Source organism: Muscardinus avellanarius, assembly GCF_963383645.1.
Source record: "Muscardinus avellanarius genome assembly, chromosome: 9".
NCBI lineage: Eukaryota > Metazoa > Chordata > Mammalia > Rodentia > Gliridae > Muscardinus > Muscardinus avellanarius.
The window spans coordinates 21,499,050-21,515,846 of NC_137795.1; the positions used below are offsets into that span (position 1 = coordinate 21,499,050).

The 16,797-nt window shown below is 43.0% G+C and overlaps 1 protein-coding gene across 1 annotated transcript; it reads right to left on the reverse strand.

Moving 5' to 3' along the window:
• Positions 1–1,607: 1,607 nt before the first annotated feature.
• SFRP4 (secreted frizzled related protein 4) lies at positions 1,608–12,408 on the reverse strand (the record flags this gene model as incomplete). The annotated part of the gene is made up of 6 exons (XM_080701834.1): positions 1,608–1,793; positions 4,519–4,582; positions 8,278–8,476; positions 10,558–10,623; positions 10,715–10,795; positions 11,964–12,408. The coding sequence occupies 6 exons, from the start codon at positions 12,406–12,408 to the stop codon at positions 1,608–1,610; spliced, it is 1,041 nt and encodes a 346-aa protein (XP_080557960.1).
• Between the last annotated feature and the right edge of the window lie 4,389 nt (positions 12,409–16,797).

Below are 16,797 nucleotides of genomic sequence, written 5' to 3' on the forward strand. Positions count from 1 at the left end.
TAATAGTCAGTATAAAATTTCATTTAAGTGTTCAACATAAACATTGCTCAGGTCTGTAAAATTACCCCCAAACTATAAAAATCTTTTTATATATGTATTTTTTCTCTTTCCTTGGGAAGTTCCATTTCTAACTCCTCTCCCCCAGAGTATTCCTTAGAGAAAAATGAGATGGCTTCTCCAAGGATCATGGAGTTTGGATGTTATGCAAAATCTCTAACAGGCTTTCGGGTAGGCAAGAGTTTTGAATTTCACATAGCAGGATCACACACCATTTTCTTGTTCCCCTTGCATAGGTCCTACTGGCTGTCCTTAACTCTCCCGCTGTGGGTGGCAATGCAGGCAAAGCTAAGGTTCCAGGAAGCTGTGGTGCACAGACTAGATTTCTCATTAGCCCTGTGTCTCCACTGCCCTACGATTACCCACTTATCTCATTTCTGAGTCCAAACGAGCAGAGAGACAAAACCAAGTCATCTTGTTAATTAACTTGTTTGAATGCAGCATGAAATTTTACCCTACTCCAAGAAGCAGGAACAATGGTGAATCTGAAGGAAAAATTAAACATTCAGGTTGTTCCACTACTGCCACGTGTGGCGGGAAACACTGGCCTCAGCCCTTCCGCAGGTGCAGAGCCGGTGTGCGACATCTGAGCCACAGTGGTCCTGTCCTGGACTCCCAGCAGGGGCCCACGGGCACTGCGGTGAGCATCAGCCAGAGCAGAAAGCAAAGTCTCCTTGGTCTGCCAATCAAAACACTAGGTTAACGTGAGAAAGGGGGTGAGTGCCAGGCCTGTCTTGTGGGTGTAAAACATTTGATGATTAACCTACTAATTGAGACCTAAATCATAATGGAATGAACACGCTCACGTTCAGTCACTGATGAGAAGCCTCACGATGATGAGATCAGAGACTCTGAACATGGTAGAAAACAAGGAAACAAGAATCCTGGAGTTGTCTCTGCCTTTCCTTTTTATTTGTTTACATTATTTTAGTTTTTAATGTTTTTAGTTAAAATAGAGCCAAAGCCTTAAAAACACATTCTAATTTTCCACATCCCACTTCTCAAAACCTCCCACTCATCACATAAACCCTCCCTTGGACAATAAAAACATACAGATCTTTTAAACGTTCATTTATTCATTTCTTTTGATTTCTTCAGAAGCATGATAGTTTCCACCACATTTTTAAATATCACTACCATTTTAACATAAACCAAGCAGAAATAAAATATTTTGTCAAAAAACTGGAGTGTTTTCTTTGGAATATGCCGTTCAGTTTACAATGTGCACATTAGGTCAAACTGTAAGAACAAAAGCCAATTTTCTTCACATGGAGGTCGTATAAGACTATGCACACAGGCTACTCTGGATGCAAAAAGCTTTCAACCAGCTTCATTTATTACACCTTCATACCAAAAGGTCAACCTACCCATATGGCTTGTGGCGCCTTAAAAAAAATCTGAAGCCAATAATAAAGAAAAATGCTGCACGACGTGTCTAGAAAGAGCACGGCAGGGAGTCATCAAGGCAAGGGGCGTGTGGCCTGCTGCAGGCCGTCCCCGCAGGGCCTGGCTTCCTCCCTGGGGAAGTCTCCATTGGGAAAGCAGTTAGCTCACACTCTTCTGGAGTTTGTTCTCTTTGGGGCACTTCTAGCTCTGATGTTCTTCTTAGGGCTGGCCAGTTTGGGAGCAGGTGGCTTGCCCTTTGGTTTGGGGGGGTTACTGCGACTGGTGCGTCCGGCTTTTCGCTTCTTGTCCTGGATTGTTCTCAGCTGTTCCTGCAGCCTCTCTTCCCACTGCTGAGAGGCAATTTGTAAAGGTGACTATCAGATTCTTCTCACCCCTTTCTGCTGTTAAGCTAATATCAGAATTTATCAGTGTAATATTTATTTATTTATTTATTTATTTACTTATTTATTTATTTGTGGTACTGGGGTTCCTGGAAACCCTTCTACCTCCGGGCTACACTCCCAGACCTATTTTATATATATTTTTGGAAACAGGGTCTCTCTCTCTTTCTTTTTAAATTGCAGGTCTGGGGATGGAACCCAGGGGCATTCTACCTCCAAGCTACACCCCCTGCCCTATTTTTTATTCTTTATTTTGAAACCGGGTCTCACTAAGTAGCTGAGGCTGTCCGCGAGCCGTGATTCTCCAGGTCTCAGCGTCCTGAATGCTGGGATTACAAGCATGTTCCACCATGCCCAGCTGGAAACAGGGTCTCTTAAGGCAGCGCGGCTGGCTTCGAACCTGTGCGATCCTCCTGTCTCCGCCGCCCAAGCGCGGGGATTACAAGTGTGCGCCACCACGCCCGGCTCAGAGTAATTTTTATAACTGCAATTTTTCACTGTGATAGTGTGAGGGTGATGATAGCTGGGTAGATGTGTTGAGCACCTCTCACTGTACAGGTAATTTGGAAAGTATCCCACCCGTAATGAAGTCTTGAGCTGTGTATGTTACTTTGAAACTCACAGTAGACCTTCTAGGTGGACACCATTGTTATGACCAGTGAACATACAGAGGTTATTTGTAGAAGGCAACATAGTTGCTAAATGTCTGAGCCAGGATTCCAATATATCCACTGTCTATACAGTGGCCTTCACTCTGGGACCTTTCCTGACCACTCCAAGAATGCAGCATTTCTACATGGCAAAGCCTTTCTAACAGAGTTCTGATGTGGTAAAGAGACATTTACCCAGCTTCCCTGGAGAGTCAGGGGTTCTCCCCACACCATGTGTTCAGCTTACATCCAAAGGAGACAGAAGCCAGCCTGCATCTAGTACAGTCTGTGTCCCCTTGTGTACGGGGATTTGTTCTAAGATGCCCAGTGCATGCCGGAAACTGTGGATGGCACTGTACTTTATACACTGTATGTTTTCCTATACATACATACATACCTATGATAAAGTTTAATTTATAAATTAGGCACAAAGTTGAACAAAAATAAGAAAATATGATACAGCAATAAACGGTAACAAAAATTATGTGGATGTGGTCTCTTTCTTTTTCAAAATATCTTCTTGCACTGTTCTATATATTTTTTTCCCCCTGTAGTGCTGAGATTTAATGCAGGCACTTTCTGCCTCCAAGCTCTATTTTATTTTTTATTTGGAAACAGGGTATCGTTGAGATGCTGAGGCTGGCTTTGAACCTGTGATCCTCCTGTCTCATTCTCCTGAGTACTGGAATTACAGGCATGTGCCACCATGCCCAGCTTAAACTGTATTTTTGAACCACACTAGACCATAGGTAACAAACCATAAGATGTGAAACTTCAGATAAAGGGGAACTGGTATAATCTACTAACAATCTACTGACTGGAAAATGAGTTATTCAGGATAATTAAGTTTCCCTGGTAGCAAAAGATAAATCCTTTAAATAGCTCATGTGAGACGCAACTCAAAGTCCACTTGTTGGACACTGCTTTATGTGCCCCTTCTCTGTCAGATTACATTTTGTTCAGCAAAAATTTTGGGTAGGACCATAGGCTAGGCAGAGTCCAGGCATAGAAATGCAATGTAAAGTGAGACAATGTCCCTGCTTTGCTAAAAATAATAAACTCATGAGTGCACCTTGCTCTAAGGTGGTGATTTCATTTCAAATTCTTACTGAAATGTATTGGGACATTTGCTGCCAAAGTGAATGGGCCAACAGTTTAGAGTCTGGAAAGCTGCTTTTCTCTCTGGTCCTTCAACTGACCTGCCTTTTCCATCGCTAATTCTAGATTACTTTCATCTTGGAGGCCAGAAACCAATTCTGCCAGTGTGTTCTTTCTAGTAACACCGAGCATGCTTCTGAGCAGCTTATACATTTTTGATCACGAGTTGGTAGCTCAGATTTAACCTAGTAGTGTTTGGTTCTGTTATTCTGACATCTTCCTAGTAGGGGCTGCTGTCATAACTGCATGCTCCGTAAGTCAATTATTAATATATACTCTTTTTTGTGGTGCTGAGAGTTGAACACAGGGGCGTTCTATGTCTAAGCTTCACCCACAGCCCTATTTAATTTTTAAGAAGGGTCTCACTGTGTTTCAGAGGGACTCGATAAATTCCTTAGGCTGGCCGGGAACATGCAATCCTACTATCTCAGCCTCCCAAGTAATGGAGTCACAGGTAGGCACCACTATCTCTGGCTTACAAGTATATACTCCCCAAATTCTGGGATTTCAGGCATATGCCCCCACACCAGGTTCGACTGTCTTGCATTCTAAATACAAAGAATGATTCTGCTATGGGTAGTGATGGTATAAGTATATGTTGGTTTTAATCCCAGTGGATAAAGCAGAGACAGGAGGACCACAGGTTCAAGGCTAGCCTCGGCAACTTAGTAAGACTCTCAGCAACCTAGTGAAGCCCTGTTTCAAAACAAAAGAGTAAAAAGGGCTGGGGTGTAACTTGGAAGTTGGACTCCTCTGGGTTCAATACCCAGTACCAAAAAAAGTAAAAAAATTTCCAAATTATAATTATATAGGATTTTCTTATATCCATTTATATCCATAGTCACAGTGTTACGAATTATTCTTACCATGGATCTTTTACTAAGTTGATCTCTCCATTTTTCAACTAAGCAATTTTCAAGAAGCATCATCCTGAAAAAAGTAATTCATCTTAGTAAGCAGCTTTTGACTAAAAAAGTAAAAAGATTAATGATTTTAATGTTATATCCTCTCATTTTTCCTTGCCCATCTCTACCAATCTATAGAAAGATAAATATATAAATATGAATTTTATATCACATTGTATATTTAGATCATACTGCAAATTTTCTTTCATTATCATGCTCATTTTCTGATATAATTACAAAATTCAAAAGATTAACTTTAAACAATATAATATTATAACTGGGTTTCCATGTAACCATTTCTCTAATATTAAACTTCACTGTTTGTGCTGTGTTGTGTTGAATATCCTTGTGTATAGTAAGATGTACTGTCTTATTATTTAATTTGTACAGATATCAGAAACTGGATCAGAAGACATTTCTTTTTTAAAGATTTTTCAATACATAGTGCCAAATTGTTTTCATTTTCACTAAAATTAAGAATTAGGTAAATCTGGCTGGGTGTGCTGGCGCACATTTGTAATCCCCGCGCTTGGGAAGCAAAGACGAAGAATTGTGCAGGTTGGAAGCCAGCCTTGCTGGCTTAAGAGACCCTGTTTCCAAATAAAAATATAAAAAAGTGGGTCTGGGAGTGTAGCCCGGAGGCAGAAGGGTTTCCAGGAACCCCAGTACCACCAAAAAAATATATAAATAACTAAATAAAAGGTAAATCTGGAATCTGCTCTTTATTTGGTTTTTAGAATTGAAAAACAATTTCTTAATGTTTACTATTTGCACTTTACTAGAACTTGTGTGAATAGATAGATAGCTAGATAGATAGAGAAGTAATGTGATATACATGTACATAGATAAATATATTGATATATTGATACCAAGGACTGAAACTTGAACCATGGAACATTCTACCTCTGAGCTGCACCCTCATCCCTTTTTAGTTTTTTTAAATTTTGAAATAGGGCCTCATACGCCGGATGTGGTGGTGCACGCTTGTAATCCCCGCACTTGGGAGGCGGAGACAGGAGGATTGCAAAGGGTTGAAGCCAACCGTGCTGGTTTAAGAGACCCTGTTTCCAAATTTAAAAAATATATAAAGTAGGTATGGGAGTGTAGCTCGGAAGTAGAAGGGCTTCCAGGAACCTCAGTACCACCTAAATAGGGCATCTCTAAGTTGATGAGGTGGGCCTCAAATCTGCCATCCTACAGTATCAGCCTCCCAAATACTGGGATTACAGGAGTATGCCACCACACCTGGATCAACATTTAAAATATTAATTTGTGTGAACTTTTTATAGAGTAAGATCACAATTTCTTTGTAATATCCACCTCAAGAATTTTCCCCAACTTTTATTAGCCTTTCTATTTTATTTGTGATTTTATGTACACAATATTATGTAGCCAAATATGCATATTGATGTTTTCTTTCGTGATTTCTTACATTACTTTTATGTTTACAAGATGATCTTGCCTTTCAGATAGAACATATCTAATCACCTACTTTCATCCTCTTTGATTTAAGTGTTTAAAATATTTATCAATTCAATTTATTTGAAATATATGTTATAGTACACTATAAAATGAAAATTATTATTTTTCCAAGTAATCTATTAAGTAATATTTTTATTCATTTACATTATTTCTTTCATTATAAAAAGTTATTTTGTGCATTGGAATCTCTTTCAGGATTTTTTTCTTGTGTATTATTTGCGTATCTACATTGTACTATGTGGTTTTAGAAAGTGTACCTTTATGCTAGGCAGATCACTTATCTCATTTTGAAATCTTCTTTACATATCTTTATAAGCTTACTTTTCCAAATGATCATGAGTATCATTTGTGAAGACAAATCCCAATGATCCAAAAGTATTTGTAGTGGGATGGGTTTATATAACCCATTAATCTGTCTAAGTAGAATTTCATGACTAGCAACCTGGTACTGATACATCCCCAACTGCACCTAGGACAGCAACAGGTATAAACTGAATGCACGATGCAAGCCCAGAACCCCTGATTGCTTCTTGAGAGAGACAGGATAAAGTGGGAACGTCCCTTGAAAGCCAGGAAGGCCAGGAAGCCTATGAGGAAACGCTTAATGAAATTCAGAACAAGAACTTATTCAAGTGGGGTCAGTTTCCAAAGATAGTTTTCTTTTTGAAGGAATGAATTTCTGGTCTGTAGCAAGAAAAAAGAGGTAAGTAGGAATAGAGGAAAATCAAGGGAATGAGCCAGGCATGATGCCACAAGCTTGCAATCCCAGTAACTGGGAGGTTGAGACAAAAAGATCACAGGTTTAAGGTAAGCATATGATAATTTAGGGAAGCCCTGTTTAGAAATTTAAAAAATAATAAAAGGGCTGGGATGTAACTCATTGGTAGAGCACCTGTGGGTTCAATCCTCAGTACTATACACACAGTGAGAAAAGGAAAAGTAGAATAATTTTGCTGGAAATGTCTTTTTTGTGTGTGGTAATGGGGGTGGAACCCAGGGGCTTTTCTACCTCCAGGCTATGTTCCCAGAACTATTTTATACTTTATTTGGAAACAGGGTCTCACTGAGTTGCTGAGAGCATCACTCAGTAGCTGAGGCTGGCTTAGAACCTGTGCAATCCTCCTGTCAGCCTCCCAAGCGCTGGGATTACAAGCATGTGGCACCATGCCCAGCTGGAAATGTCTTTGCAGCAAGTTATGGGCCCATCCTAGCACCTAGGCTATAGATTTAGACTTAATGTTTCAACAAATGTATTAATACATTTATAAAAGTGAAGAGGAAAAGGATGCTGGGAGACACATACTCCTGGCCAGAGATATGTGTGTATGCATGTGTAACACTTACTGGTTTACATATTGCCTTGCGATGATTTGCATTGAATCACATATTCTTAGATTCAGAAGCCACCTTGAGATTTGTGCATGTGTAACACATTTATGTGAAGTGTATTTAAAGAAAATGTGTGGATGTCTGGATGGCTACTTGGCTGATCTCTAAGTTATTAAAGAAGACTGAAAGATTTAAAAAGAATTATTCTTGCTCAAAGAAATTTACTTACCTATATGATTTTGAAATCACTTGATAAATTCTTTTTTTTCTTTTTTTTTTTTTTTTTGGTGGTACTGGGGGTGGAGCCCAGAGGCTTTCTATCTCCAGGCTATACTCCCAGACATTTTTTATATTTTATTTGGAAACAGGGTCTCTAAGTTGCTGAGAGCCTCACTAAGTAGCTGAGGCTGGCTTCGAACCCGTGCGATCCTCCTGTCTCAGCCTCCCAAGCGCGGGGATTACAAGCGTGTGCCACTACGCCCGGCTCACTTGATAAATTCTGAAACTGATTTATAAAATTCTCTTTAAATACTCTTTCTATTTAAATACTATTTCTTTCTATTTTCCTTCATGCTAGGAAAAATTAACTGCACCTATTAAAACTACTTTTCAAGGAAGAACTACTGGCACTTGTCAGTGTGTGTGTGTGTGTGTGTGTGTGTGTTGCTAGGGATTGAACCCAGGGATATTCTAACTCCAAGCTACACCCCCAGACCTTTTCATTTTTATTTTTTTACTTGGAAATAGTGTCTTGCTAAGTTGCCAAGCCTGGCCATGATCCTCCTGTCTAGGCCTTGCAAGCCCTGTGCACCACCACACTGGGTCTTATCATTTTTAAAACCAGGACTGCTAAATGAGATTCATGTGTCTATAAGCAGCATGCAGTTCCTTCTGTCCCTTTGAGCCTACCTTGAGCGCCACTCATAACACATGATGAGGACATCTTGATGGGGCAGAATGTGTGGACACTGGCAGGAGGAATTCGTAATGAGCGGGACTTGTGTTCGAGGGATGGGAGACAGGGACTTGAAGATCTCCTTCACATCTACCACTGTTGTCACTTCATTGCAGCCGCTCCTCTGCACAGCTTTTATTTTGGCATGAATAACTACAATCCAAATTTGATATAAGTATGGTTGAAGCACTTTGTGAAAAATAGGGATGGTGTACTCAAGCCTCTCTTAGAGATTCACTCCTGTAATTATGGTCATGTCCAAACAGCCCCAGTGCAGGGAAAAGCCCACAGAGTCATATGCTTTAGAGCAAGGCACCACCCATCCCATACTGTCAACATTGTCTTAAAAGACCTGAGCCACACTCCCAGCTAGAAAAGCAAATCGAAAAGCAGCTTTAGTCTGGATTCTGCCTTTAGATCGGCAAAAAATTCACAGCAACATATTTGTTTTTATTCCCTTTTGCAATGATATGAAATGGATATCATATATTCTGTGACTCAAAAGTCACTTTTAAGGGTTTTATTACTGCAAACACCATCTGATATTTGAACTTCTTCTGTTTTACAGAGGAAGTTATTAGAGTCTATAACATTTCTGAACTGCAAAGAATCTCTGAGGACTCCTATTTTCAATCCTTTACTTCCACAGATTGACAAAGCAAGGCCCAGGGTGAGCGGATATACACTTGTTATTACAGATGGCTCTTAATATCACTGTCTTTGATCAAGTTTTAAGTTTTGGATTCTTTGGTTTCTTGCTATTATTACTGCCTCCTGAGGAGTCGTAATGAGCCAAATATGGTTCTGACTTGGATTTCATCCTAGGAAGCTGGCTCGGATGGAGCGAAGGGACTGGAATAGAAAGTGTTTCATCACCAAGGCGGTCCAAGGCTATGAAACCCCAGGGAACAGCAGGCCAGGGGAACTGATTAACACACACGGCTGGATCTTGGTAGATGTAGATCTAAGTATATCAGATTAAAAGAATACTTAGAACAGATTTCAAGAAAAAGCTACTGAAAAGAAAATGTATTTTTTGTTGTTGTTGAATTACCTAGGTTGGCTGTATATGATTCTCAGATCTACCATCTTAACTTCAGGTTATTTTTTAGATTTCTGTTCTTGCATGATCTTCCTACTTCATGTGTGATATATAGTTTCTTTCTGACATAAAATTCTAATATCACACATAGTTTAATGTATGATATAAAGTTTTATACTGATATAAAATTCAAGTTTGAAATATAAAAACTAAATTAGAAAATAAACTAAACATTTCCTTCCAGTTTTCAATTATTTCAGCAGAAATAATTTAAGAAACACAAAACAAAAAAATATAAAATAGCCCAATTAGACATTTCAAAAGAGAATATTTTTCATTAACTTTACTTTTGAATGATGAAGTAGAATTAAAATTACATTTGATATATCATGATTATTTATTTGAGGAAATTGCTGAATGTTTTTTCAAATTAAAAAAGAGAAGGACATTTAAATTATTTCAATACTGCTGCTATAAAGATCATATTTAATAGCATATCCTCCAATTCCTTTAAGATGTTAAATATTTCTAACTGTTTATTAGTAAAAATACACATAGGCTGGTTTTAATTTCCTAGGCCTTAATTCTCTGGCCCTCAGTTAATTGAATCCATGAACAACATCTCCACCCTTACTTAGCAATATAACCTTAGGAAGAGAATAAAGCAGGTGTCTCTCAAGACACATCACAAAAAGATGTCATACTTCAAATCTGACCCACATAACTTTTCTTATCTGGGTAATTTACTTTGTTTTTACTTGATCTGCCCAGAACAGCAAAAGGTTTTACAGTTATTATTGTGTTATGCAGAACCCAGATAATTACCTGGAGAAATCCCCAAGCCTCTTTTCTTCTTGGTGACTAGTAGATCTGGCTTTAGTGGGGATGCCACTGCAATTGGGATTTTGTAATGCATCAAGTGTCAAAAGTAGATGGAGTTAGCAGATAACTTACCATAGCTGGGCCCAGGGTGTGGTGGTACAACTTGTAATCCCAATACTTGGGAGGCTGAGACAGGAGGCTCAAGGTTCATGGGCAGCCTTAGCTACTTAGGCCTTCTGCAACTTAGTGAGACTCTGTTTCAAAATAAAGAATAAAAAATCGGGCTGGAGGTGTAGCTCAGAAGTAGAATGCTGCTGGGTTCCATCTTCAGTGCCGCAAAAAATAAATAAATAAAATAAAGATGACTTACCATAGCTATAGTTTTTACTCAAATATGTTGCCAAAGTTGGCTTCACCTTTTTGCACTTGCACCGATCTAAAAAAGTTAAAAGTGAGATAAAAAGTTGGAAAGGGATGCAAAAATCACTCTGGTGAGAAGAAGAGAAAGACATAGGCAAAAAACTCACCCGGGTTGAGGCGTTTACAGTCCATGTCAAGGGGCCTTTCCTGTACCATCATATCTGGGGTGATGTCTATCCACTTCACATCTGAAACACAATCAGGCCACATGGGGGTGCTCAGTGACTGAGTCTGTTTACCCAACTGGAACGAGAAACCATCTGAAAAGATAAACTAACACAGTAGCACAAAAGAGTATTACTAAGTAGAGAAAACAGCACTTGAGTGTCAGCTATGTCTCTCAGAACAACATCCGCAGGCTTAGGAAAGAAGCCTTTAAGGCTAGTCTTTGCCTATCCAAGCACCAACTAACAGGAATGCCCATCCGTATAACCAGCCTGGAAACATCAGCTCATTCCTTTCCAAAGCCCAAATCACACAGGTTTTTCAAGTTAGCAGTTTAATCACAGTAACCAGAATCTTTTCAAATCCCAACCTCACATTTTGCAGTACCAAAACAGTAGGCAGTTGCTCAACCAAAACCAAACATAACTATCATTTAGAAAATTTAAGGAATAAATATTTTTCCCTAGAGAGGCGTCCCAATTTGTCACTCCACTTACCCCCCTCCCCCTTCATGCTTAGGGCAAAGCTCTGAGGTGAACTTCAGAGCTGACATTAGACCAATACCATCACTTTAAATGTGGGGTAATCTGGCTCAGGGAAAGCCTGGATAAAAGAATGCAAAACTATTCTTAAGTTTCATTTCAAAAAATAAACTGAGATCTGTTCCTTCCAACGAAAGCAACAAAATGCAACCATAGAGAAAAGAAGTAAAGCAGAGCTTGGATTAACTAGCTTGATCCATGACTATATATAATACAGAGGTCACCATTATCCAGGGGGACTACATTCACAAACCCACTCCTGGTGGGAAGCCATGGCCACTACTGCTCTTTTAGAAAGAACTTTCAAGAAGTAGCGCCAAGTGGAGAGACTCTCGGTCTCTTGGGACTGGTTTAATCTTAAAACGATTTGTTACACACAATGAGCTTAATGCAAGCTCAGACACACAGCAAAATCTGTTCACTGCTATTATTATTTCTGTTATTAGAGTAAATAAAAATACTGCAATTGACTCCTTTCTCAACAAAACATTTTCCCCCTTGTACTCAGCCTCACTTCACAGAAATTCCTGAGAAGTAAAGCCCCCCCATCCCTTCACACCCCTTCAAGCCTGGAAGTGGGGGAGGGCGACCACCCGGCGGCCGGGGGCGCTGCACCTCCTGGCCTCGCTCCATTCCTCCGGTGCCTCACCGTCCGGAAGGTCGGTGACTATGGCCTCGGGTGAGATGCACACTCCGCGGTCGTAGACCGGCAGCTCTTCGCAGGCCAGGCTCTCGGGCCAGCTGTGGTTGTACCTCTTCATGAGGGGCTCGCAGTCGTCGCGCGCGCGCTGGCACACCGACTTGCAGGGCTTGATGGGGTCGTGCAGGAACTCCAGGGTGCAGATGGGCGCGTACATGGCGCAGAGGAAGAAGCGCAGCACTGCGCTGCAGTTCGCGTCCACCAGCTCCTCGTACTGCTCGATGGCCAGGACGGCGTTCTCCTGCGTGCTGTGGTGCAGGTGGTTGGGCATCCGCGTGAGGTTCCAGGGCATGTGCCGGCACAGGGGGATGCGCACCGCCTCGCAGGGCGCCGCGCGCACGCCCGCCGCCAGGCGCAGCCCCAGGCACAGCGCCAGCAGCACGGAGGGGACCATGGCGCGGGCTCGGACAGCGACCCCGCAGGCACAGCGTCCTCTGCTCTCGCCCCGCTAGTCTTTCGATGTCCCGTCTGCCGGGAGGAAGTCCTTTGGGGGACACTGGAGAGTTTTCCCCGAGACCCCAGTCGGCAGCAACCGCGGGCTGCAGGGTCTGACGGTGGATCTCCGCTGTCGGGAGCACCGAGCACCGGGGCGCCGGCACTCAGCCTCCAGGGTGCGAACTCGCTCCGGCAGCTCCACTCCCGGACCCCGCAGCTCGAGCGCAGCCAGCCACGGCCATTTCGGGACCCTATTTATCCTGACACCTCCCTGACGTGGGTCGGAACTCTCCCTTGGCAGCCGTCGGGCGGCGCGGGCTCCCAGGCCCCACCCGGCCCTCCGAGCAGCCGCGGTGACATCATCTCCCCGGCCGCAGCAATTCCCCCAAGCCCCTCGTTTTTAGTCCAGCCTAATTCTTTCTCCTTCGGATCAGGAATGTCTTGTGCCGGAAACAAGAGGGTGCTGAAGAGAATTTCAACAGAGAGAAAGACACTCTTCGCATTTTCTGCTTAGACTTTACCCAAGTACAGAGTTGGAGGAGGGAAATGGGAAGGAAAGGACCCTCAAATTCCAGAACATATTTACTATCCCCAGTAGGGGGCAAGAGAAGCGCTGAGAAGTCAGGGGCGTGGAGCCGGCCCTGAAGTGAAGACAGGACCGAGACTTTATATAAACCACCACCCCACCCTCACCCCCACGCGCCCACTGCAGGGAGCTTTGTCGTCTTTCTCGTGGCCTGTGGACGTTAGCTCTGGCTCAAATGTTTTCCAGAATGGCATCTGTTGTTTTTTGCCTGCTCCGGGAACTTAACAAGAGATACAAGAGGATCTTCTAATTTGAGAAATGTTTTGTCTCTACCAACATTCCCCCTTTCTTCTTCTGCCTGGTCCCCTCTCCAACATGAATGGAACCCGGGAGCAATCAAAGAAAACTTTGGACCTAACAGTATGAAAGGTCCCCCCCCCCTTTTCATGCCAAGCCATTTATTTCCACCTGAACAGCCTAAAATCTCGATTCTTTGGTGCACTTTGAGACTATTACTTGAATTGAATAAGAAACCTTGTACCCTAAAAAAATAAGTTTTTTTTTTTAAATTTTACTTGTATTAGGAAAAAATACTAAACCAACTGCTGAATCCATTACCCATAGAAAAGAGGAGTTTTGTTGTGAGTATATGTCCATTTTTAGGCAGTAAGCCTTCTAGATATTTTTGTAACAATATTTAGACATTTTTCTCAATATTAATCTTTAAAAAGAGAGTTTAATTTGAAATATGAACTTAAGTAGACTATTCTCTCTCTGTTTCTTTAAAGCTTAGAACCACAAAGTTAGTTTAGTTTTAACCCTGACCAAGACTTAGGATTAAAATAGCTGAAAAAGCAAGTACAACTGACATTTCTTGGGCCTTTACAATGGGCAAGACACAGAACTCAACACTTTAAATCCATTTCCTTATTGTTTTAGTGTCGCGGTCCCTAGGGCTCTGACCAGCAGAGCCTAGGGAAGAAACACACGAACGCCGACTCTGTTGATGAAGCTCCTTCCTCTTTAATGCTCTCTCAACGCCCTCTCAGGTAAAAACAACATCAGTCTTCTATCTCCTCCCTCATCACTCCACCAACCCTCCTCCGTGGCACTCTACGTCTCTGCTGCAGCACACACCGGTCACAGTGGTGGCTTTGTGAACATGTCCGTCCCAGCTCGGAGCCCGGAGCAGTCCGCCAAGAAACTGCTCTTCCTGTCCACCAACCCTCTTCGCTCTCGCCCGCTAGGGCATGCGCGCTTTTTAACCTTCTCCTGGGCGGGCAGGTGGTAGCACGAGGCGCTGCGTCACTAATCATCCGTAAGGCGCCTGATAGGGCTCACTGCGCAGGCTCAGGGCACCGCCAGCCTCGTGAGCCTCGTGACTTGGCTGCAAGCCCAGGCGCCATCTTGAGTCCACGCTGGCAACAAGCCTGGGTGCCACCTCGGTCCTGCCGAGTGGGCCCCGACATTTTAGGAATATGAATTAAACATGATAGTTAAAAGGCTAAATGAGACAAATACATTTCAGATTTCACCAGAGAAGTCTGGTCCTATTGGCCTATTTATGGACAGATGAGGGTGTCCTAATACAATACAGCCAATCAGAGGGGTATTCTAGTTGCCTATATAATGAGTCTTGAGGTCCAAAGACGCCAAAGCAGGCGAGTAAAATATCAAGAGGGAAAGGCCAGATGACATCTGCAGCCATTCGTAGCAGTGGAATTCTGTAAGCCTAAACCCCTGGCTGAGTGAAAAGGATTTGCAGCTTTTGTTCCTCCAGCAAGAGGAAGCAAGAGAAAGAAGGGAACTATGAGGGCTTTTCCTCATAGTTGTTTCAGGAGGGCTATTGGAGGAGGTCCAAACTTGTGCAGTCACTTCCAACCTGCTGCACTCGCTGACTATGCAAGTCTCTCATCTCTTGTGCTTTGACAGCAGTGCGTAGAGATGAAAAGTCCTTAGGCCCTCTGCTTGTGGCCTCTCCTTTCTGCAGGAGTGGGGTGGCCGAGGGGCCCCAACAGGTAATCTTGTCCACTGTTCTTCTTCTCCATGTCCCCCCAAGAAACCTGTGATTCCAGAACACCCACTTTAGAACTCAATCCAATATTCTTAGGTGAGGGAGTTCCCCTAGCCAAGGGCTTCCTCAATTAATCCCCTTCCAAGTTCCCTAAGTCACTGCCTTTCTGCCCATGCTATGAATGTCTGGCATTCTCTCAGATTCTGTCCTCAGCCCTCTGCTCCAGCATTTCTCTACTCAGCCTGGGCACTTTTGGCTTGTGGGGCTGGAGAATTCCTTGCAGTGTCTCCAGGAGTATTGGGGGAGGGGAGGACAACTACGTCTAACTGACATTTCTCTCCCATCCTCACTCAGGGCTGACCTCCCAGTGACCCCGACCAGAAACCTCTCCTTTTGGATCTACTTTTTTCTCCATAATTCCCAACCCCATCCCATTCCCCATTCCCAGGACCATCACTGTCACTCAGCCAGGATCTCTCACCTAGACTGTGACCTTCTGTCTGGCCCAACCCATTCTCTAAACTGACCTAAGTGAGCTTCCTCAGGCATAAGCCTGATGCTCCTTTCTAGCTTCAAATTGACTGATGGCCCACGATCCTCAGTAATACTAAGAAAATGCTTAAAGTAGCTCTTAAGGCTCTAAGTGATCAGGCTCCAGATTATACTCTGAGCTTGAAACCCAACACTACCCATTTGTCTTGGCCCTGTGTCCTTCATTCAGGAATATTCTCTCCCACTTTCTTGATCCCTAAGTATAGATGCAAAGAAACTATACATTTGGAAAGTAAAGTTTTTTTTTTTTTAAGTTTCCTTTTTTCTCCATTCTGGGGCACATAGCCCAAGGAAATTTGTTCTTGAAGATGTCACCTGGATGTCAAACCTCTAGCCTTGAGACACTACCTGCCCTACTGTGGGCTCCAGGCAGCACCCTGGGGTCCAAGGCTCATTGCCTGGACCTAGGAGTGGGGCTGGGAGGTAGCCATAGCAAGGAACCGGCAGCGTTTGCACTTTTAATTTAGGGAGGGAAGTCTGCAATTTTTTTTTCCGGGTTTGAGGATGGAAACCAGGGGCATTCGAACTCCAAACTACACCCCCTACAGCCCCTGCCCTATTTTTTTTTTTTTTTTTTTTTTTTTTTTGGTAGTACTGGGAGTGGAACCCAGGGGCTTTTCTAGCTCCGGGCTACTCTATACTTTATTTGGAAACAGGGTCTCGCTTAAGTTGCTGAGAGCTTCACTAAGTAGCTAAGGCTGGCTTCGAACCTGTGCAATCCTCCTGTCTCAGACTCCCAAGCATGGGGATTACAACAAACATATGCCATATTACAAGCATGGAGATTACAAGCGTGGGGATTACAAGCATGTCCAGCATATTTTTTATTCTTTTTTTGTGTGTAGTACTGGGAGGGGGGGTGGAATCCAGGGGCTTTTCTACCTGGGCTATACTCCCAGACCTATTTTATACTTTATTTGGAAACAGGGTCTCATTAGGTTGCTGAGAGCCTCACTAAATAGCTGAGGCTGGCTTCCAACCTATTAGATCCTCCAGTCTCAGCCTCCCTAATGCGGGAATGCTGGGATTTCAAGCACGCCCGGCTTCTGCAATTTTGCCAAGAGACAAGGTACATTGGGGAACCACAGTGCAGAGAGGTCTGCTTTCCCCATCTTGACCTTGAACCCGCCCCCCCCCCTGGTGGTCATGCAGCTACCTAGCAGGAACACCTTCCTCTGGGCACCTTCCCTTTCTGTCCGCAGTCCCCTTAAACCCAGATGCCCTTCAGGATGCTAGTGGCACCGCTGCCACCGCGT